Consider the following 23,919-nt stretch of genomic DNA (forward strand, 5'->3'; position numbering starts at 1 on the left):
GGGATGACCAGAATTGAATATTTCAAATTGTCTTTATGCTTTCTTAAATTTGTAGTTTTTCAAGACTGTTTTGAGTGGAGAGGAAAAATGGTTAGTGTTAGGATATGAAGCACAGACTGATTCCATTGAATTTTTAGTCATAATTTTAACCATAATTGGGAAGCCAGCAAACATTACGTTCCTGTTGATGTTTTCATTGGCAGTCAAAATATGTACATTGACCAGCTGACTAGCCTGAAGCTTTGTTGAATTAGGGAAATATTCCAGTTTTAACTTGAACTATAATGTTGAATATTAAGGAACATTATATCATGTTCCTTGGTAATGTTTTCCTAAACTGTCAGAATATGAGCATGGGCCATTTGATTGGCTTAGAACTCTGATAAGTTAAGGAATATTGAAGTTTGATATTTCTGGCCCCCTGGTGTACATTTTTTTTCCCAACTGCTTTGCCAGAAAATTGATTAGAGGAAGAGATCAAGTTAGATTGCATTTGGAAAATCATATGATGTTTTCATTGATTTTCCAGAATGCTTGCTGTCACCAATATCACCTCTTTAACCACCAGGATTTTCAGCTCCATCAAAAAGAAATTTCATAGCAATGAAATTATTTTTATCCTCTTGTGATCTTCCTCTCTTTTGAATGTTCACATACTAAGTTTTAGAGCTTTTAAAGTTTTAGTGACATAAAATATTTGAATGTAAAAATGTATTCTTAGAAGAGAGTAAATTTTTCTTTAAGTAATGGAGTTAGTTATTGTCTCTGGCTATTATCAAACTTGGATTAGTGAGGTGTAAAATTTTTCAAAATTTTCCTGCTTAGTTGAAAAATAATCTTAATTATGTACTTTATTGTAATTTCATGTCATTTTATTCTTTGCATAGACTAGCAAAGAAGACAAATTATCTAGTCGTATTCAGAGCATGCTTGGAAACTACGATGACTCCTACGAAATGAAGGATTTTATAGGAGACAGATCTCTACAAAAGCTTGTTGCAATTCCCAAACCTACCATACCATCAACAACAGATGAAAAACCAAATCCAAGTTTCTTTAGTGAACACAGACATGGTAGCTCTCATCAGAGCAGCAAATGGACTCCTGTAGGACCAGCACCTAGCACTTCTTCCCAGTCACAGAAACGGTCTTCAGGTTTACAGAGTGGACACACTAGCCAACGGACCAGTGGAAGTGGCAGTAACAGCACTAGCAGTGTTGGTCAGAGGCATGACCGTGAAGCATATAGTAGTAGTGGCGGTGGTGGTAGCCGTAAAAAAAGCCAGCACGGATCAGAACACTCCAAATCTCGTTCTTCCAGTCCTGGAAAACCACCTGCTGTTTCTTCATTAAGCTCTAGTCATTCCAGAGCTCATGGGAATGATCACCACAGCAAGGAGCAGCGTTCTAAGTCACCACGGGATCCTGATGCAAATTGGGACTCGCCTTCTCGTGTTCCTTCATTTTCAAGTGGACAGCACTCTAGCCAGTCTTTTCCACCCTCGTTGATGTCAAAGTCAAACTCAATGTTACAGAAACCTACTGCCTACGTAAGGCCCATGGACGGACAGGAGTCCATGGAACCAAAGCTAACCTCTGAGCACTACAGCAGCCAATCCCACAGCAACAACATGAGTGAGCTGAAGCCTAGTAGCAAAGCACATCTAACCAAACTGAAAATACCTTCCCAACCATTAGATGTAAGTTGATTATTTACTTATAAGAACCTGGATTTAAGGTAGATCATAGAGGTATATATTTAGAACTGGAAGGAACTTGAGAGGCCATCCGCATCCATACCCTTCATTTTAGAGTTGAGGAAAAAGGAGCCTTCAAAGTTTAGCTACTTGTTTTGTAAATATTACTGACCCTAAACTAGCTGTTGGGTTTTTTTGGCAGCAAGAAGTCTTCATACTCATGTAGAAAATAGTATTTTGTGATTGACTTTTTTACTTCTATGAAGACATCAGTAGCTCTGTTGATGAATTATGTATAGCAAATAGCCCTCTCCAGCCACAAAACTGTGATGAAGTGGTGGCCATGATTCTTTAATAACAGATCTTTTTCCCTTGTAGGTTATATAGATTATATATTATATTTGTACCTGTTCTGATTTATATACCGGATTCATATATTCTAGAGATAAATTTTAGGACTCTTCACTATATGTACCTTGAAGATATTGAGACAACATTTTTAGTTCAAAGTTGTTTGAAATATATTGTTTGTGTAGTAATGACAATTCCAAGATGTTCTTCAAAGTGTTACTAATTACTAATATTACTAAAATGGCCAATTGTTAGGTTTTTAGGAAAGTTTCAGTACCTAGAGATTCATAGTATCAAAATTAATTAAATTTGTGTCTAAGTCAGTTGTTTACTAAGTAATTTCAATGACTAAGATCAAAAAAAAGGATGAGAGAATACCCCCTCCCTCTCTTTACAAGAGAGGTGGGTTACTATGGAACATTGCATATAAAGAGGATTCCCCCCAGAAAGGCTTTTGGAATACCCTGTATCATCAGACTTGGTTGATTTGTTGGGTAGTTTTTCTAAACAACATTTCCCCTTTTTTTGTTGTAAGAGATGATTCTCTGGGTAAAGGAAATGCAGAACTGAAGATGATATGAGAATAAAAGATAGCAGTTTTTTGAAAAAGCCAGCTTGTTCATTAAACACTACTTTAAAAGGAAAACTCCATTTATGATTTTAGCAATCTCCTTCCTGGTTGGTACCATTTATTTTTCAGCTTCCATTTGTACAGTTCTCCTATAGAACAATGTTGGTTGGTTTACATGCAGTGATTTTTAAAAATTGTATGGAGTTAAAATTGTTTTGCTTTTGTAATCTAGATCTCTTGTTTAGTTATGAATTTTTTTTCCCAAACCATAGATCTGAAAGATACTTCTTCCATTCTATAAGTTTTTTTTAATGATATGCCTATTTATAGTAAGGTCAGCTTTATTTTTAGAACTTATCTTGCTTATGCTGTGTAGGGTGATGGTCTAAACCTTATGTTATTTTTTAAAAAGAGTATTTTCCCCATGATGATTATGTTAAATGGTGTTTTGCCTTGTTACTTCCCTCACTTGTTTAGTATGACTTAATATGTTGACTTGAAAAATCATCAACAATCTTACGTTTTTTAGGCGTCTGCATCTGGTGATGTGAGCTGTGTGGATGAAATTCTTAAAGTAAGTTATCTGGTTATTTTGGCTTATGAAAATTGTTTGCGTGTTTGGCTAAAATCCATCAGAGTAATAGATTTTTGCCACAGCTGATGTTTTTGTTCTCCCTCAAATGGTTTAACTGCTCTCTGTTAGGAGTACTTCCAAGAGAGTGTTTTAAAAAAAAAAAAACTAACAAAACTTCCAAATTGACAGTTAGCTTTGAGGGCAGGAATAAGCACAAATTATTACTTGCCAGGTGTAGCAAACAGTGTTTTTGAGGTATGGATCTGATTCTAATGAAGTCTGCTAACCACTTAGGTTGAGAATAACATTGGAATCTAATTAATATAAATTCATGACCAGGAATTACATTCCTGGGCTATTAGTACTAGAAAGAGAATAGAGCTGTTATCTGGCTTCCCTCGTGCATTGGCAAGTGAAGTCTTTCTTAACTAGCCCACAGTAATTTTGTAGGAGGATGTTTTGCCTATACCATTCATATGATATTGGACTTATAAATAGACATGTCTTATTTAAAATCTTCGTTTGCTTGACCTCTTCAACTAGGCTGTAGATATGAGATTATGGGCTTTATTATTCATCTTTGTAATAACATGCTTCGCACATAGTAAAGACTTAGATATTTGATGTCTATTTAGATGCATTTTCTAGCTTGGGCATGTACAAGTACGGACAATAATTATGAAAAACGTTATGGCAAATAAAATAGGACTTTTGGCATGGTTTGCTTTTTTATATTTGGGTTGTAAGCTAATTGTAGTAATTTATTTCAGGAGATGACCCACTCATGGCCTCCCCCTTTAACTGCAATTCACACACCATGTAAAACAGAACCTTCTAAATTTCCTTTTCCGACAAAAGTGAGTAAACAAAATTACTTTCATGCTATAAACAAACTCTAAATGACTTTAGTAAGGTTATGAAGATATTTAAATGTGTCATTTAATTGCCAAAGTGAGTTTTGGACTCATAAGTTGTCATTAATGATTGTACCACATGCTTAGCATCACCTGGCTATCTGTCTCCTTTGTCTTTCCACCCTGACAATGATTGCCTCTTATAGAATACAATTCCTGTTTCTTTCTTTTTCTTCACTTTAGTCTGAAGAATTTATAGCCATTTTTTATCTGTTCCAATTTTTTGTCTTCCACTGAAAGTACTAAAATCATATACTGTAAACTTGATTGGTGTGTTGGTTAGTTTTACTGAACTCCTTTTTTCTGTTTTAAGGGACAGATTTCTGAAAGGTGGAAGAATATATTAGAAAAAAAGATGATGTGAAAACAAAGACAATTTAAATTTTTAAAAATATTTGACAAATATTGAGAGCAAACACCAACTGAGAGAAAAACTTATGAAAATTACGTTACAGATAATGAAAGCAATAACATAACATGTTTCATATGCAGCTAAAGTAATCATCAGCGGCAGATTTGTATCTTTGTACACTTATGTTAATGAAAGAGAAGACTTAATGAATAAAAAATTGGACTAAAAAGGAAAATCAACTAATAAACCCCAAGCAACCATAAAGGGTAAAATTTGAAAATTAAAAGTAAGCAGATTTGAAATTTTTAAAAATTGAAATAATGAAACAAAAATTGTTTTTGAAAATATAATAAATTGATTAAACTATTAATTAAATTAATCAAAAGAGAAAACAAATTGTAAAAATTAATAGTGAGAAGAGAGAAATTAGAGTAATTGGAGAATATATAAAATTATAAACAATCCTGAAAATCATAAGCGATATGGATGAATGTCTACAGAAATATGAAATTAAAACAAAATTTAAAAACAAGTTAACCCAAATGACTCAGTCTAGGATACAAGGAAAGAAGCACTATATTCAGGGGGCTTTTCTTCAAATCCTTACTCTGCCACTTTATTGTTTGAGCATGACAAATCGCTTAACTTTTCTAGACCTTGACTTTGTCACCTGTAAAGTAAAGGAATTGGATTGATGGTTCCTTCCAAGACTAATGCTGCAAATAAGCTATAAATTATTAAGTGTTGGACTTACTAGTAAATTCTGTCAAACATTTAAAGGACAAAAATGAATTTGTTTCAAAAACTGTATTTAACAATAGAAAAAAGCAGGACTCTAAGAAATTTCTTCTATGGAACATAAATGATCCTGCAACTCAAACCAGAGGATATCAGAGGAAAAGTACTCTACATTGGTATCACTAATAAACATTGATGTAAATGTTATTAAATAGAATATTGGCAGATATTATCAATCTATCCCAAAAGTTATTCTTTATAATCAATTTGAATGTAAACTGGAAGTGTGAGGGTAGATCAACCATAATTAGGAAAGCAGCTAGCAGAATAACCCAGACATTTAAAAATCATTTTTTAAAAGTTGAAACCTTGGGGCAGCTAGGTGGTGCAGTGAGTAGAGCACTGGCTCTGGAGTCAGGAGGACCTGAGATCAAATCCGGCCTCAGACACGTCACACATGTACTAGCTGTGTGACCTTGGGCAAGTCACTTAACCTCAATTGCACTGCCTTCCCCCTCCAAAAAAAAAAAAAACAAAAAGTTGAAACCTTTTGTTTTTGTGTCATATTTGTTTCTCAAGATTCCCCTCCCTACCCATTGAGCTTTATAACAAAGATTTAAAGTTGGTGGGGTATCCCATAGAACCAGTCAGCACATCAGCTATGCCTGTCAGTATATGAAGTGTTTTTCTCCCATAGATACTTACTTCCAAAATGAAGTAGGGAAGAAAATAGTCAGTTCTTCTCAGAGTCAGTGTTTGGGCCTTAAAATTAGACTGTTCGGTTTTATTTTGTAAAAAAAGGTTTTTATTTATTATTTGCTTTTTTTATATCACAATAGTTTTCCCCATATTCCTTCTTACCCTCTTTGTGAGCCATCCCATATAACAAATAGTATTTTTTAAAGACAAGAAAAAAAATCAGAATAACTGATCAGTACGTTAAAAATTTATAAATATGTATTGTGCAGTACTTGTGGACCTTGATGGGAGCATCTTCTTGTAACTCTTCTTTCCACCTGCGTAGCTTTAACACTTAAAATCTTTTGTCATTTTTTGCCAATTTTCTGAGTAGGAGTTGGGACTTCAGAGTTGTTTTCATTTGCGTTTCCCTTCTTTTAGTGATTTGGAGTATTCTTTCATATGGTTCCATAGTTTACAGTTCTTTTGAGCATTGTTTGTTTATATCCATTGACCGCTTATGCCTTGCATATTGAATCTTTATCAGAGCTAATTGGTGAAGATACAGTTTTCTGTCGTGCTTTCCTTTCTAACCTTTGTTGCATTGATTTTGTTTGTGCAAAAGTTTTTTGTTTCATGTGATTAAAGTTGTCTCTTTCCTGTCAGTCTGTCAGTACTATGCTAGAAATGCACACAACCAACCATTTCTATTTTGTATTACACTTTTTTGGTGGTTGTTATTTTCTTTGCTTTTCAAATAACTAAATTGTGTTGTATATTATCTGCCGTGTGCAATGCATTTTGACTGGTGACTATATTTAAGTGGCAGTGCTAATTTGAGGGATTTAATAGACTACCTAGAGCTACAGAATTGACTATAGGTAAATTTATACTTATGCTTATGCATATCTGACATATTTGAGGTATAAAATGACCTTCTTGGATTAGGATGCCGAAATGGTAACCTTAGTTTGGGAGCCAATGTCTGATACTTACTGTGTTCGTATTCCTTAATTCTATCCCTTCATCCCCCAAATGATGTTATGTGGAGCTGAGTTTGTGGAACTGTAGGGATTTGGAGGGGACCTTGACACTACAAGCTATGGAGATTTACTTAGTTGGTAGGGAACAGATAAACAGGATGCAAAACACCATGGAAAATCCTTGTTGGTGACAATAATCACATTTCCATGAGTTTTAGCAAACTGATTCTCTAAATATTTTAACCAACATATTTTGCCTGTAATTATGATTTTAATTAAGAAAACATGTTACAAGCATACTAGAGTAATTTAAGCCATTCATTTTCCATTGAGGGTAATGAGTTAAGACAGGAGCAACATTGTAATATGGAATGTTAGTGACAGGTAGAGAAAGAAGAGCATGCTTAAATGATTGGAGGTTGCTATTTGGCACAGGGAAAGTCCATCATTGACCACAAAGTTGCATTGGCTAATAATCTGTAATAGATGGATGAACAGAATGTTAAATTATAAGTGATTAACTTTTTTACCTTGTCATCTAGCTATAAAAACCATAACAGTACTCCAAAATAAGTTAGGTGGAACTAGGCAGTTTGATTTGAAGTCAGCTTCTCAAATGAATATTTCAGCTTTCTCTTGAGATCACTGTAACGTAACTTTTTCCCCCCATTTTTAGGAATCTCAGTCAAATTTCGGCCCTGGAGAACAAAGTAAGTATTTCTGTTACTTTGGTTCTTAAATTAAACAAATATCAAGTTTGTATTTGTGTAGTACACTGTGCTTGGAGTTGGTGACACATACATGAAAAAAATACGACCTAGGCTTTCCTGCAATAAACTTTTTAAAATCTTGTAAGAGTGATAGACACATACAGAACAGTATGAGAGATATGGATTGGAGATGTCATGACTTATTTCTGGGGGATCAGGAATGACTGGGTTCTAGAAAGTTTCTTCTGAAATAAGCTGTCTGGGTCCCTTTGTCAAACCAAGTACCCTTTAAGATATGCCTGTTTTATTTATCTCTTGGTGATGATGAGTTATTTTATATTAAGACATTTGGAATATTTATTTTTACTTATAAAACTAAGCTTCTTATGTCGCTATAGACCAAATTAATATATTCATCATATTAAAATAAGTTTCTGACCCATAAATGAAAATGAAGGATTTCCAAGTTATGCTTACCAGAAAATACATAAATGAATTTTGTGCATCTCTAATTATCTTTTCCTGGCCATAAAAACAAGATAAGACTTTGATGAAAACTCCCAGAAGGTTTTAGTTAGTGTCCTCTTCCCCCTTTCATCACTACCTTTTCCCCGCATTTGCCCAGGTTTCAAAACTATCCCACATTTCACTACCAGTTGCCGCTACCAGCCTTAGACTTTTACTTGCACTTAGGCAAAAAGAGATTTATCCACACCTAGACCAAGATCTTTAGGGGGAACATAGTACCCTAAGAAACCATTGCATGGTGATGGCATTTGCTAGGCAAAATAAGTAAAAATATACAACTGAAGATACTGTGGATAAATGAGGATTTTGGATCATAAAATCTCGGGGCTGGAAGGAATCTTGATCATCTAGCCTGGTCCCTCATTTTATAAATGAGAAAACTGAAGCCCAGAGTGATGAAGTGACTTGCTCATGATCACAGAGCTAATAAGTGGAAGAACAGGGTTTTGAACCTTGGTGCTCTGATTCTAGGTTTAGTGAGCTCCCTAAACTGAACTGCCATCTAGTCACTGATCTTTTAGTTTGAGATTGTCCCTCACAAGAGCAAAACATTGAATTGGTGTGAACGACTAGGCTTTGGCTAAATGAATTCCATTGTGGCCTGACACATGACCATTAGCAGAAACCATTCTGTTAAGTACAACTATTGATTAATTTGAGATTTGTACTTTGGGGGATGGAAACACATAACTATAACTCTGATTCAGGCTTTATTTCTTTCATCTTCAATAGTCATTTCAGGCATACCAGTTAAATATTGCAAATTAACCTCACCTATAACTTATGTTCATAGTTAAATATGCTTTTCTTGATATCGAAAGTTATTAATTTATTGTGTCAGTCAAAAAGGATTTTCCTCTGTTACTGTTGATATCCAGTTGTTTTGCCACAGATAGGCTAGTTGATGATTTCTCATAAGAAAACTGAGGTTGTCTCAAGTCAGCTGTACTAATACCTGAATCCTCTCAGTTATTCTCATTAAATGTTACTACAGTTTGACTGTTTCTCAAACTGTGTCAGTTACTCACTTGAGCAATCTCTTTATTCTAGAAAGATACAATCCTTCATCTAAAACTTCAAATGGGCATCAGTCCAAATCGTAAGTTAATCACTTAATTATCTTTAATTTTTAGAGTTGTTAATCTGTATAGTTTGGGAATTTGGGACAAAATTTAGAAATGTCCTCTTTTTAGGTTTGGAATTATTTTTTTTTATTTCATTTGTGAATGTATAGTAAGTATTAAATTAAAATGTCTTCTAAAAGTATGGTCAATGCTTATAAGATCTATAGACCAACTAATAGTATTACAGTATACAACAATTATACTATCCCTAAGTCTCAGTGATTTATTTGGCAGGCAATGTGAGGGGGTAGAAATGGGGACAGAGAGAGAGAGAGAGAGGGAGAGAGAGGAAAAAGGAAAGGAGGGTGGGAGGGAGGGAGGGGATGGTGCTGTTATAATAGTTAAGCCCTCAAATACCTTTCTAATTCCTATATGATTTATTTAATGAATATTTATCTAGTAGACCTAAGCCTATGACCCCTTAGCTCAGTGAGTAGAACTTTTATACCAGTGATGTCAAGTGTATGCATTTGATAGCCACTTGGTCCATTTAATGTTCTTATATTCTGTGGCCACATATTCCACTCCTAATCTCAGTCTAAACGTGTTTTCTTTAGATCATTTATTGAACTTGATAAGACAGGATGAATAAATGAATGTAATTCATCATTGATGCTGAAGAATAGCTCAGATCACATTTGTGTTGATCATAGGTTTTGTTCAATCATCTTCATGTACAGAGAGACCTTTGAGTTCTGTCACTTTAGCATATGTGTTAAGGGATATAAAAACAGCAAGATTCTTAATCGTCTAGTCAGGGAAGTGTTAAACATTTGATATACATGGATGGAGAAAATGGATACTGTATATAATTATATAACACGCTCTATACCAAATGTTTAGGGAACTTGAATAAGGAAACCAGGAAATTTTCTTAAAGCAGTCTTGGGACCGAAAGCATATAGTGTACTAAGAAGAAAATATTTTTTTTTTCTGCCCAAAGACAAGTCTCATTTCATCCTCAAAACTAGCCATCAGAGAAGTACCTTTTAGTTGGCATGATGAATAAGGCCGTGTGAACTCAGATCAGGTTTACCAATGTGGGTGTGAAGGGAAGTGTTAGTAATCACATAATGAAAGAATTCTTTTCCAATTGACTGGATATTGGAATATAATCCAAGGAACAGAAAACATTACAAAATGAGGATTCTGGTAACTGAAGCCTTCAGTTCAGTAAGCCATTATTGAAGAACTGTGCTGATGCCAGAGATACAAAAGCACAAATGAAATGTGAGGACAGAGCCAAGATGGCAGAGTAAAGGCAGAGACTTGCCTGGGCTCTCCCACAAAACCTTCAATACCTTTGAAAAAATGCCTCTAAACAAATTCTAGAGCAACAGGTACCACAAAAAGACAGAGTGAAACAAATTTCTAGCCCAAGACAACTTGGAAAATCATCAGGAAGGGTATGTTGTACCAGGGTGAGAAAGGAGCACAGGCCATGCCAGCACAGACTGGGCCCCAGCAAACCCGGAGCAGGCCTTGGGACAACTGAATCACTGGCAGCAGTGGTAGGTTCCAGACCTCTCAGCCCATGGACACCAAAACAACTTAAAAGGTCAGCAGGAGGGGGTCTGTCACACCTGGGTGAGAGTGGAGCACGGTCCCGCACAAGCCGCAGCAGCGTAGCCCCAGGAAACCAGGGGCAGGTCTTGGGGGTGACTAAATCAGCAGTAGTAGCTGCTTCAGAAGCGCTCAGCCCATTGACGGTAAGGGGATTGAACAGCTGGTCAGAAGGAGATTACAGGGGGTCTTTTTCTTAGCACTGAAGCAGGACTCTGTTGCTTTACTCATACTTGAATCTGAGTCTCAGTCCTGGGTGGTAGTCCCAGGGTGAGGAGGAGTACCAGCATAGCAGAGATTGCAGCAACAGTGGAGGGGGGACCCTCTTCACAGTTCCAGGGCAGAAAAAAATGCTTGTGGTTGCTCACAGACCGAGAGAGTAGTAAACAGCTCTCCTTAGATAATACCACCTTGGAAGAACTGAAAATTTACAGGTCCCTGGAGGCATTTCTGCAAACAGCTACACAAAACCACTGAAGCTTGGGACAGTACACCCTCCACCCTGGAAGTCAAGTAAATACGCTGGGAAAATGAGTGAACAACAGAAAAAAACTCTTGGCTATAGAAAGTTTCTGTGGTGACAAGGAAGATCAAAACACATACTCAGAAGACAATGAAGCTAAGGCTCCTGCATCTAAAGCCTCCAAGAAAGATATGAATTGGTCTCAGGCCATGGAAGAGCTCGAAAAGGATTTTGAAAATCAAGTAAGAGAGGTATTGAGAAGAGAAATGAGAGTGATGCAAAAGAGTCATGAAACATGAGTCTCAAAACTAGGCTTCAAAAAAGAGCCTAGTCATTGTCTTTCAAGAAATTCTCAAGAAAAACTACCCTGATATTCTAGAACCAGGGGGTGAAATAGAAATTGAAAGAATCCACCAATCTCCTGAAAGAGATCTGAAAATGAAAACTGCCAGGAATATTATAGCCAAATTCCAGAGTTCTCAGGTCAAGGAGAAAATATTGGAAACAGCCAGAAGGAAGCAATTCAAGTATCATGCAGCCAGAGTCAGGATAATGCAAGATTTAGCAGCTTCTGCATTAAAGGGTCAGAGCGCTTGGAATATGATGTTTTACAGGGCAAAGGAGCTAGGGTTACAACCAAGAACCACCTACTGAGCAAAACTAAGTATAATCCTTTGGGGAAAAAATGGATATTCAGTGAAATCAAGGACTTTCAAGCATTCTTGATGAAAAGACCAGAGCTGAATAGAAAATCATTCTTTCAAATACAAAACTCGAGAGAAGCATAAAAAGGTAAACAGGAAAGGGAAATCATAAGGGACTTAATAAGATTAAACTGTTTACATTCCTAACATGGGAAAATGATATTTGTAACTCACGAGACCTTTCTCATTATTAGGGTAGATAGAAGGAGTATATACAGAAGGAGGGCATAGATATGAGTTAAATTTGAAGGGATGATATCTAAAAAAATAAAATTAAGGGGTGAGAGAAGAATGTGCTGGAAGAAAGAGAAAGCGAGAGGTAGAATGGGGTAAATTATCTCACATAAAAGAGGCAAGGAAAAGATTTCAGCAGTGGAGGGTGAGAGAGAGGAAGGTAAGGGAGAATGAGTGAACTTTACTCTCTTCAAAATTGGCTCAAAGAAGGAATAACATTACAATACACATTCAGTTGGGTATAGAAATTGGTCTTACCCTACAGGAAGGTAGAAGGAGAAGGAGATGGGGGGGTGTGGTTTGATAGAAGGGAGGGCAGATTGGGGGAAGGATAGTCAGAAGCAAAACACTTTTGAGGAGGGATAAGGTAAAAGGAGAGAGAGAATAGAATAAATGGGGGATAGGATAGAGGTACATACAGTTAGCAATAGTAACTGAAAAAAAATCTGAAGCAAGTCCCTTTGATAATGGCCTCATTTCTCAAACATACAGAGAACTGAGTCAAATTTATAAAAATAAGAGCCATTCCCCAATTGATAAATGATCAAAAAATATGATCAATTTTCAGATGAAGTTATCAAAGCTATCTGTAGCTATATGAAAAAATACTCTAGAGCACTATTGATTGACGAAATGTAAATTAAAACAGTTCTGAGGACCTCATACCTCTTAGATTGGCCAATAGGAACAGAAAAGGTAAATGACAAATGTTGGAGGGGATGTGGGAAAAATGAAACACCAGTGCACTGTTGGTGGAGTTGTGAACTGATTCAACCATTATGTAGAGTAATTTGGAAATATGCCCAAAGGGCTATAAAACCATGCATACACTTTGACCTAGTAATACCACTACTAGGTCTGTATCCCAAAAGAGATTAAAAAAAAAGGAAAAGGATCTATACAAAAATATTTATAGCAGCTCATTTCTAGGGGTAAGAATTATAAACTGAGGGGATGCATGTCATTTGGGGAATGGCTGAACAAGTTATAGTATGTGATTATGATGAAATACTATTGTTCTGGGGCAGCTAGGTGGCCCAGTGAGTAGAGCACCGGCCCTGAAGTTAGGAGGACCTGAGTTCAAATCGGGCCTCAGACACTTGACCCACTTACTAGCTATGTGACCTCAGGCAAGTCACTTTACCCCAATTACCCTGCCTTCCCACCTCAAAAAAAAAATACTATTGTTCTATAAGAAATGATGAGGAGGATGCCTCAGAAAAACCTGGAAAGACTTGCATGGACTGATGGAAAGTGATGTGTACTGTGTACAAGTAAGTAACAGCAATATCGTGAGATGATCAGGTGTGAATGACTCAGCTATCCTTAGCAGTACAAGGATCCAAGGCAACTCTGAAGGACATATGATGAAAAATGCTCCCCACCCCCTCAGAAAGAAGTCCTGTCTGAATTTAACTTTATTTTTCTTGAGCTTTTTTTGTCTGTGTTTTCTTTTACAACATGACTGTTATGGAATGTTTTACGTGATTACGTATGTATAACCTATATGAAACTTCTGGCCTTCTCAATGAGGGAGGGTGGGAAGGGAGGAAGGGAGAGAATTTGGAACTCAAAGTTTCAAAATGAATGTTAAAAATTGTTTTTACATGTAAGTGGGGGAAAATTTTTAAAAATAAGTAATTACTCAAAAAATAAATGAAATGTGAGTGAGGGAGAGCAGAAACAGCTGGGGAAATTAGTAAATGCCTTTAGTTAGAGATGAAAGAAGAAGAGCATTCCACATGTATAGGACAGCCCACGTTAAGACATGGAGGTGTGAGATGCAATATTATGGACCAAGAACTGCAAGTATATGTTATAATGGAACATAAAATACATGATTAGGGAGTAATGGGAAATCAGTTTGAAAAGATAGACTGGAGCCATATTGTGAAGGGCCTTAGATACCAAAGAGAGGAAGTTAGATTTTATCTTAGGGAGGTACTGAAGCTTCCTGAGCCAAGTGTATGACATGATCAGACTTATGCTTTAGAAATGTCACTTTGGCAGCTGTGAGAGGACAAACTGGAGAGGGATATGCAGAGTGACCAGTTAGGAGGCTGTTGCAGTAGTCCAGGTGAGAACTGAACTAGGAACAAGAATATATGAGAGGAAAGAAAGGGATAGATGGAGAGTTGGAGATAGAATCTAGAGGATTTGACAACAGATTGGTTATGAGTGGCAAAGGAGAGAAGAGTTGGCAACCATTCCCATGTTTGCCAACTTGAGTGATTAAAAATAATTATTTGAAAAAAAATTTTTTTGAGATTTCCTGAGTTTTGCAATCACCTTACCTTATTAAGAATGTTGCAACTAAATAGAAGCATAACTCACATGTTCTCCTTGAAAAGGTACTCTTAAGAAACCTTTTCTGTATCAAGAAATTGGTAAAAGAAAACTATCTAGGCATATTAGAACAAGAAGGCAATGTGAAATCCACTGTTCACTTCTTGAAAGAAAGCCCAGAATGAAAACTTCCTACAACATCATTTCCAAAATCCAGACCTATCAGACAAAATTTTAAAATAATATGAGAATCCAGAAAAAGGATTTATCAAGGAACCACAATAAGGATCGCTCAAGATTTATCAATTGTCACTTAGTGGAGTGGAGAACATGGAATTAGATACTGCAGAAGACAAAGGTCTACAACCAAGAATAACTTATCTGGGAAAATTTAGCTATCCTACAAAGAAAAAAAGGACCTTCAGTAAAAAAGAGGATTTTTCAAATATTCTTGATGGGAAGGGACAAAAACCTAGAGCTGAAAAGGAAGTTGGAAGTGTAAATGTGAAGTCAGGAGAAAAACTAAAAGGTAGCTATAAGTAAACAATCAGAAGGCTAAATTTTATAAGGACCATTTACATTCTAGATGTTAAAAAAAGGTTCTCGAACCTTAATATCAAAAGGGGCCATAGAGGTAGACATTTGAGACAAACAACCTATAAATAGTACTGTTATGTTTTGAAGATACTGTGAGACAAAAAAAGAAGAGAACCATCTCCCTTGTTCAGGCCCTCATCACTTTTAGCCTAGACTGTTACAGTGGTTTTTCCCCACTCCTGATCATCTTCCACACTATTAACTGCCAAAGTGATTTTCCTAAGTGCAGATCTAACCATGTCCCCCCTCTACTCAGTTAACTCCAGTGGCTCCATATTGACTCTAGGATAAAATATTATTGCACCTTTTCTCATCCCTTTTAAAATTTCTTCATATATATATATATATACACATATATATATATATATATATATATAATAAATATAATACACATTCTTAGGGTAGTAGTATATGTATATAATTTATAGGGATAGGGACTGGACCTGTGATTTCAGTGGTATGGAGAAGTATCAGAAGAAAGTCCTTCTCATGGTGTAGGTACCAATTTAATAAGTAAATATATTCATTTTAGAGGTTCATGCTCAAAATATTTTTACTGACTACTCTAAATCATAGGAGTATATATTTAGAGCTGCAAGGAACCTCAGATGAAATTGAGTCCAGTGCAGGCAGGTCATCTCACCCTCTGGTGAGATTAGGTAACATCCCTGTGGTCACACACATGACTGGCAGAGCCTACATTGACATAGACATTGATTCTCAAGGATTTCAATGTAACGGTGGATATGTGGAAGGAGAGTGAAAAGTACATGGGAAAATTTAGTTTAGAAAGAAGAAAAGAAGGGGTGTAAGACTAGTTACTCACAGGTGTCTTGCCTGGAGTTAGTGAATGCTTTTTTTTTAGGGTGAGTAAGTAAATAACATGGACATGAACACTGATTATCACAGAAAGTGAAATTGTGATTGAATTTTACCATGTAGGAAATGATTGATTAAAGATGTGTATCATTTCTGAATCATTTGCCTGTATACAGTGATACCATCAAGTAGTTAGAGCAAAAGTCAATACCACTGCCAAGATAAAAGAAGAAAAAAAAGACAACAAAACATTTAGTGGAACCTGAACTTTTCAAACAATCTCTTAATAACAATAAATGGGAAATGAACTAATTATCATGATTTCCTATAGAAGCATGATCCAGTGTAATAAAACATTGTGAATAAGGGAGGACAAAAAAGCCCAGAGAAACTCCCTTAGCCGGAAAACTCCTCTCCTCTGTAAAACATACACCAGGTATGGACAACTTGCCTTTATAATTATAGACTCATTTGCAATACAAGATAAAAATGAAAAATCACAAATAGTGTATCACCTCACAAAACGCAATACTTCCCCAATATTCAGTAAGGAAGAAGAAATGAGACTTAAGAAAATGAAGTCAAGAAGAGCTACCAGAACAGACCAACTGCCATGGAAGAAGTCTCTTCTGGATGCAACATGATTTTGAAAGCCTTGTCAGCACTGAAAGACTTGCAACCGAAATGATTGGGAAAAATAATCACTGATAATATTATCTAAAAAAATTCCCCCTCCAGGAGATTCATGACTACTCAAAAGATAGCTGCCTTATAACTCATATAGGAAAATGAAATAATAATTGTTACTATTATTAACAAATAATAGTTTACATGTAATTGAAGGAAAAGAAAATACTATTTTAAAAAAACAATAGCTAGCACTCATATAGCTCTGATGGACAGATGGACAGTCAACTAGGCTCAGAATTGAAAGAAGAAAGAAAGTGATCTATATTGCAGAGCTTTCAGTCATTTCAAACTGTTCCTTGAAGTACCCATCTTTTAACACCAGCAGTCCCCCATGGTTATTATATGGCTGTAATTCACAGAACACCACAGTGTCCAGAAAAATCATTATTACAATGGAGAGATCATGGATATCACTATGGCATATTACCGACAGTGATTTGTCCTTAAGAAGTAACATAAAATATATTTTCCAGGAAATAAATGTCTGACCAGAAAAGGAGCTGGGCTGGTCATTTAGCAGGAATAAAGAACAATAGATGGATAGTAAAAGCACTGTACTTGGTACCCTTTAAATGTTAATAAGACCTGTAGGAAAACCTCTACTACATTGGGGAAGGTGGGATGGGTGCTCAATGGGGTGCTTGTAACATGTGGAATTGTGCAGAATTGTGCAGCATGAAGTGCTATTTGGTGGATTATGTGTGGTCTGTACGTTAGAGGAAGTATCCATATTGAGGCAATATATCGAAGTTTAGAACTATTCAGGAGAATAATTACCAGCTATTGAACGCACATCTCTGGGTAAATAGTCAGGGATTCTTTCAATCATATGTAATTCATCTACAATATAGGACAAAAGTCCTTGTTCTTTGCAGTAGGTTAGATAAATTAAATGTCAACTGGTGAAATTGAACTCTGCAATTTTTACAAATGATTGAACATATCTGCCTCCGTGGAAGTTTTGGGATTTTTCGAAGGATTTTTTTCTTTTCTTCCCTTTTTTCAATTAATTAATTAATTAATTAATTAGTTTTTAGTTTTAGTTTACAACATTCAGTTCCACAAGTTTTTGAGTTTCAGATTTTCTCCCCTTTCCTCTCCCCATCCCCATCCAAGACGGCATGCAATCCGATATAGGTTCTACATATACCTTCACACTAAACTTATTTTCACAGTAGTCAAGTTGTAAAGAAGAACTATAACCGACCAATGGAATGAACCACAAGAAAGAAGAAACAAACAAAAACCAACAACAACAACAAAAAAGAAAGCAAATAGTTTCTGAATGCAGATTCAGACTCTGTAATTCTTTCTCTGGATGTGAATTGTTTTTTCCATTGTCAATCTTTTGGAGCTGTCTTAGAACCTTGCATTGCTAAAAGCCAAGTCTATCAAAGTTAGTCATCAGAGATATAGTGTGTCTGTAATCATGTATAATATTCTCCTGGTTCTGCTCCCCTCACTCAGCATCAGATCACATAAGTCTTTTTAGGTTATTACAAAGTCTGTCTGCTCCTTATTTCTTATAGCACAATACTATTCCATTACATTCATATATCACAACTTGTTTAGCCATTCCCCAGTTGATGGGCATCCCCTCGATTTCCAATTCTTTGCCACCACAAAAAGAGCTGCTATAAATATTTTTGAACATACGGGTCCTTTTCCCAGTTGTATGATTTCTTTGGGATACAGCCCTCTGTGGAAGTTTTGGAGGAAAGAAATCATAGCCAGATGTTTTTCTCTTCTTGCTTTCTTTTTATATAAAATCGTTTTGGGAAAGACTCCCAATGAGCAATTGTGTATGATTCTTGCAATTTGTGGGTATAATTGGATTAAATAACCTCAAAGGTTATTTCAGAGACCAAGTCTGTGAATTTGTAAATATTGTTTTTGTGTAAGTAGGAAAAAATTACTCTTAATGATTTTACTTCATTGATAGTAAGATCAGTAGTTGTAGAAAAAAATTAGCGGTCATAAAAATAGTTAAAATTATTCCTTCTTTCTTAGTTCTTTACTCCAGATATAAACAAACCAGCCAGAGTAAGACTTAGCTAAATCATTGGTTTCATCAGTGATTACTTCTAGTATTATTGGTAGCTCTTAAATGTCTGGTATGCTATTATACAGTGTTCTGAAAAATCCTAACCTCTTCAACTTTTCCCTCTAGTATGTTAAAGGATGATTTAAAACTTAGCAGCAGTGAAGATAGCGATGGAGAACAGGTAGGTAATTTAAGATGTTGCAGATATTTAACAGCTAAATAATAGACTTTGGTTGTCGATTTCTGTAGTAGAAGTCCTTGATGTTTGTATAGCACCATGTACATCAATTAACAAACATTTTTTAAGTACTTCCTATGGGAGAAGTGCAGGAACCACTCTTGACTGTATAGTGTTACCACTATGTGCTGGGGACTTTTGTTTCCCATGACCACTCTCTGGGAAGAGCTTTACAAATATTGCTTCATTTGACCTACTATGTGGCAGGCAACTGTGCTAGACACTCAAGATATAGAGACAAAAATGAAATATTCTGTGACCTAAAAGAACTTATATAACAGTTAATTCTTAATTGTTAAAACAAATATTCCTATTTTCAAAGAAATCTTTACTGATGCTTACTGAGGGAAATTCTGGTTTCTTGTCTGTTAACCAGACAAGATTAGCTTGTCTTAAAATAAAACATGGTTTATTTGTTGTTATACTCAAAAATAATATGTAAGAGTATATCAATTAGAAGAATTTTCAGGAAGTCATTTAGTGACCTCTCTTTGGCTCTTTGTGATTGAAGACTTACCTACTTTTTTATTCTTTGGGTTATGGTAGTATTGGACAGATGTCTTCTGGAATTCCTTCCATTCTTCTCACCAACACCCCCAAAATATGGAGAGCTTAGGATAATTTGGTCTTCCCTTTACTTCATTAATACATTTAGGTCTCTTATCTTAAAGTTTTCTCTATGGTAAGAGTTATTATAACTTTTTTTTTTCTTAGGTTGAGACAAGTCTACCCTGAAAAGTTGGTGGTAGCACTTTTATGATCTAATAAAAATGACAGTTTATGCTTATTAAGCCTAAAATTCATCATTTCTTTTAGGGGCTAAAACAGCCCAAGTCCTCACTATCATATGCCTGTTTTTATCTCATTTGGGACCAGTGGAGCCCAGCCTCTCCTCTTTATGATAGTTATCAGCATGAAAAATACACTATTATATTTATGGCAAAATACTCATGCAGATAAGGTATGAAAATCACTTTTTGAAGATACCTTTTTCTACACTTAATCTGTACCAATCAGGAAGATAATAATTACAATACAGATTCCTTAGTGAAAGGAAGCATTGGGAAACATTGCAAAGGTAAATTGAGCATGCATTTAGTTATGGTTTAGAATGTTCATCACATTTAGTATGTAGAATAATAAATGTGATTCATAAACTTACTGTACTTTAATTATAGGATTGTGATAAAACTGTGCCAAGGAGTACACCGGGAAGGTAGGCATTGATGTGTGTTTTGGGCAAAAGTGTGATATGATAATCTCTATATGCTTGTGTAATTGTGTGTAGTGTGTGCATTTTGTGTGTGTGTGTGCACATATAAAATAGCTTCATAAACCTTTGGTTATAAGGAAATAAATTATGATAAAGTAGTTTTGCATCTTGACAACTTTGCACAAAAATATTTTTTGGGCAAAATACCTTACAAACTAGTTAATGGTTAGAAGTGGTCAGACTAGAATAAAATTGTTTAGTTTAAGAAAGCAGCCATATTCATTTCTTCATTGAGATAAAGTTTAAATTGTATCTTTTTTTTTTTTTTAAGTAATTCTGAACCTTCACACCACAATAGTGAAGGAGCAGATAATTCCAGGGATGACTCCAGTAGCCATAGTGGATCTGAAAGCAGCTCTGGATCTGACTCGGAGAGTGAAAGTAGTTCCAGTGACAGTGAAGCCAATGAGCCATCACAGAGTGCATCTCCTGAGGTAGGGTGAAGGCAGAATTAATTGGAAGAAGTGATTCTGAATGTAAGAATGTGAAGAGAAATACTTTGTGTATTCTTGACCATCTAAGCTAAACTTGCCTGTCATACTTAATGGGGAAGCTGCATGGGGTGAGCAGTAGGAGAACTTTGTAGATAAATCAACTAATTACTTTTCCTTTGTTTCCTTGCTTTCTAAGTTTCTGGTTTAATTTGCTTTGTTTAAAACCTTCTTGGTGCTTTGAGGTGATATTGTAAATCACTTAAAAAGTAGTTTTTCTTTAGGCCTATTTTTGTATAACTTCAGTTTAAAGTCCTCAGGGATATTAGGGCAGGAAATAAGAAAACCTAAGTAGGTACCGTTTTATTACTAAAGTTTATTGAGTATGCAGGTGAAATGGCATCCAGTGTGTCCAACTTTTATCATTGGATTTTTCCACTACTTGAGGCTGTTAAATATTAGCGTACGTATTCAGAATATTGCTTTTAGGCTTAGAGTCCAAAATATGGGAATATTGGCCATGTAGAAGCCATATATAGCATTCAGCTTTTCACCAAAGTTATCAGAATTCCAAGCCAAGATTCTGGATTATTAGAACCTGGGTTGGGGGTGTGTGCATGTAAGTGGCCTTCTTTGAAACTACCAACTAATTTCTGAGTGGGATTGAGTACTTATATCATATTCTTAATTTATATCTAGTCTCTTTAGGAAGATAGAGATAGAGGAGAAGTAAATTTAATATAGAAATAATGTACTGTTTTCTTTTTCAGCCTGAACCACCGCCAACAAATAAATGGCAGCTTGACAATTGGTTGAATAAAGTGAATCCACATAAAGTGTCACCGGCTTCTTCTGTAGATAGTAATATCCAATCTTCTCAAGGTTATAAAAAGGAAGGTCGGGAACAAGGGCCAGGAAGTGGCTACATTGAGCAAAATGGACCTAAGGAGTCCAGTTCTTCTACTCCCGGTCGGGATTCCAAAACTATTCAAAAAGGATCAGAGAGTGGTCGTGGGAGACAAAAGTCCCCAGCACAGAGTGATAACACTACACAGCGAAGAACTGTAGGAAAAAAACAACCTAAAAAAACAGAGAAGGCAGGTGTAGAAGAGCCTCGAGGGGGCCTAAAAATAGAAAGTGAAACCCCTGTAGACATGACAACAAGTATGCCCTCCAACAGACACAAGGCAGCCACAAAAGGCTCAAGAAAACCCAATATAAAGAAGGAGCCCAAATCTTCCCCTAGATCTACAACAGAAAAAAAGAAGTATAAGTCAACAAATAAACCTTCACAAAAATCTAGAGAAATCATAGAAACAGATACTTCATCCTCTGATTCTGATGAAAGTGAGGGCCTTTTTCCTTCTTCACAAACTCCTAAGTATCCTGAGAGCAACAGAACTCCTGTTAAACCCTCCTCAGTAGAGGAGGAGGACAGCTTTTTTCGGCAAAGAATGTTCTCTCCTATGGAAGAGAAGGAACTCCTTTCCCCACTTAGTGATCCTGATGACAGGTATCCTCTTATTGTGAAGATTGATCTGAATCTCTTGTCAAGAATACCAGGGAAGCCTTACAAAGAAATGGAGCCCCCCAAGGTAGAAAAGAAAAATGTGCCTGAGAAGCACACAAGAGAGCCCCAGAAACAAGTCTCAGATAAAGGTTCCACCAAGGGGAAGAGGAAACATAAGGTTTGTAAAGCTTATAAGAAAAGGTGTTTTCGATCTCAGATAGTCAAATTAACATGCACCATCAATGGCTGAGCTAATGTCTACAGTGGTACAAGTAGTAACTGAGTTTCAATAGGAAGAGATCCCAAAAGGCAAACTTTGCTGTTAGGCATGGTATTTACTTTCACTGAAAGTTCATTTATATCTGCCTGTGCTATATTTGGAGGGACAAATAAAGGAAGAGTAGATGGAATTATTAGTTATTATTAGTTGTAAGCACATGTTTTTGTGTTCCCAGGACTTCTTTGCTTATAAGTACTCAGTAAATGTTATATGAATTTTCACTAGGCTCTATTCTTTTTCAGTTATATATACATCTACCTCTTAAACTTTCTACTTTGCTGTCTCATCAATAATATCATACTTGAAACACAGGAAGATCCTTTAGCTATATGCCCTGAATTTGTTCATGTAAGTGGAAATGTATGGTCACTAAGCTCCTATAGAAGCTTAGAAAACTTTGTTCAGTCATATCCGACTCTTCATGACCCCATTTGAGGTTTTCTTGGCACAGATACTGGAGTGGTTTGCCCTTTCCTCCTCCTTCCTTTTCCTGATGAGGAAAGTGAGGCAAAGTTAAGTGATTTGCCCAGTGTCACACAGCTAGTAAGTGTCAGAGCCAGGATTTGAACTTAGGAAGGTGAATCTTCTGACTTCAGACCTGTCACTATCCAGTGTGCTACCTAGCTGCCTCAGAAGACTAGAGAACTGTACTTGGAAGACTCAACCAAGCTTGTGATTTGGGGGATCTATTCTGTATTTTCTGCTGATATTTTCTAAGTATAAACCATTTCAGGGATACTAGAGAACTGAAGTTAAAGGGAACATGAGTGAGTTTAATCCCAAAAGGTTTTATGTTCTTGTTTCATCTAGAATGATGACGATAACCGAGCCTCTGAGAGCAAGAAACCTAAGATTGAGGAAAAGAGTTCATCAGGCCATAAGGCGTCCAGCAGCAGAGAGTGAGTCCCAGTGAATGTGGAACGTTGATGTAATTAATATGTAGTATTTGTCATCGCAAACAACTGCTCATGTTAGAATCTGCCCAATATGTGGTTCATGCAGTTAATGAGCATTGTGAGGAAAAAACGCAATGTTTCTCCACAGTGTATTTCCAAGGCAATATCATACTTGCAGTACTGTACTTGAAACTAGACTTTTTCCTGTTGTCATTTTGTTACCAATTTTACTTCTTTTTTTTTTTAAATACTAGGACCTTTGACATAGTTGAAAAGTAAATGAAGATAAAGATATTATCATTTCTTTTTCTGGGTTGTGGGAGAATTATTTCAAATAATACCACATAAAGAATACAATTACATTATATAAGAATCTGCAGATAAAAGCCACATGGCATCCTGCTCTTCTTGGATTATAAACTCATAATTAGAAAGTGAAGAAACTGGTTCCAAATGTGTATGCAACCTAAATATAAAAAACCACATAACATTTCAAGGAGAATGGAAGGGGGAGATACCTTTCACAGATGTGAGTAAGGGGAGAATTCTAAAATAGGAGATAGAAGTCATCATAAAAGAAATAAAAAATTTTGATTATATAAAATTAAAAAAGCTTTTTGCGTACAAAATGCAGATGAAATAAAAGAAACTTTGAATGGGATAATGTTTGC

At 35.9% G+C, this 23,919-nt stretch overlaps 1 protein-coding gene across 3 annotated transcripts in view; it reads left to right on the forward strand.

Annotated features, from left to right (window-relative positions):
* The window catches only part of AFF4 (AF4/FMR2 family member 4), an 82,399-nt gene that overhangs the window by 41,516 nt on the left and 16,964 nt on the right, over positions 1–23,919 (forward strand). For all 3 annotated transcript variants that reach the window (XM_036748681.1, XM_036748683.1, XM_036748682.1), the window contains 10 exons: positions 888–1,700; positions 3,149–3,193; positions 3,964–4,050; positions 7,535–7,568; positions 9,147–9,195; positions 18,747–18,801; positions 20,037–20,074; positions 20,403–20,565; positions 21,333–22,250; positions 23,163–23,251. In XM_036748681.1, coding sequence (XP_036604576.1) covers positions 888–1,700; positions 3,149–3,193; positions 3,964–4,050; positions 7,535–7,568; positions 9,147–9,195; positions 18,747–18,801; positions 20,037–20,074; positions 20,403–20,565; positions 21,333–22,250; positions 23,163–23,251 — 2,291 coding nt within the window. The remainder of the gene's footprint in view (positions 1–887; positions 1,701–3,148; positions 3,194–3,963; positions 4,051–7,534; positions 7,569–9,146; positions 9,196–18,746; positions 18,802–20,036; positions 20,075–20,402; positions 20,566–21,332; positions 22,251–23,162; positions 23,252–23,919) is intronic.

This window comes from Trichosurus vulpecula, chromosome 3 (assembly GCF_011100635.1).
Source record: "Trichosurus vulpecula isolate mTriVul1 chromosome 3, mTriVul1.pri, whole genome shotgun sequence".
Classification (NCBI taxonomy): Eukaryota; Metazoa; Chordata; class Mammalia; order Diprotodontia; family Phalangeridae; genus Trichosurus; species Trichosurus vulpecula.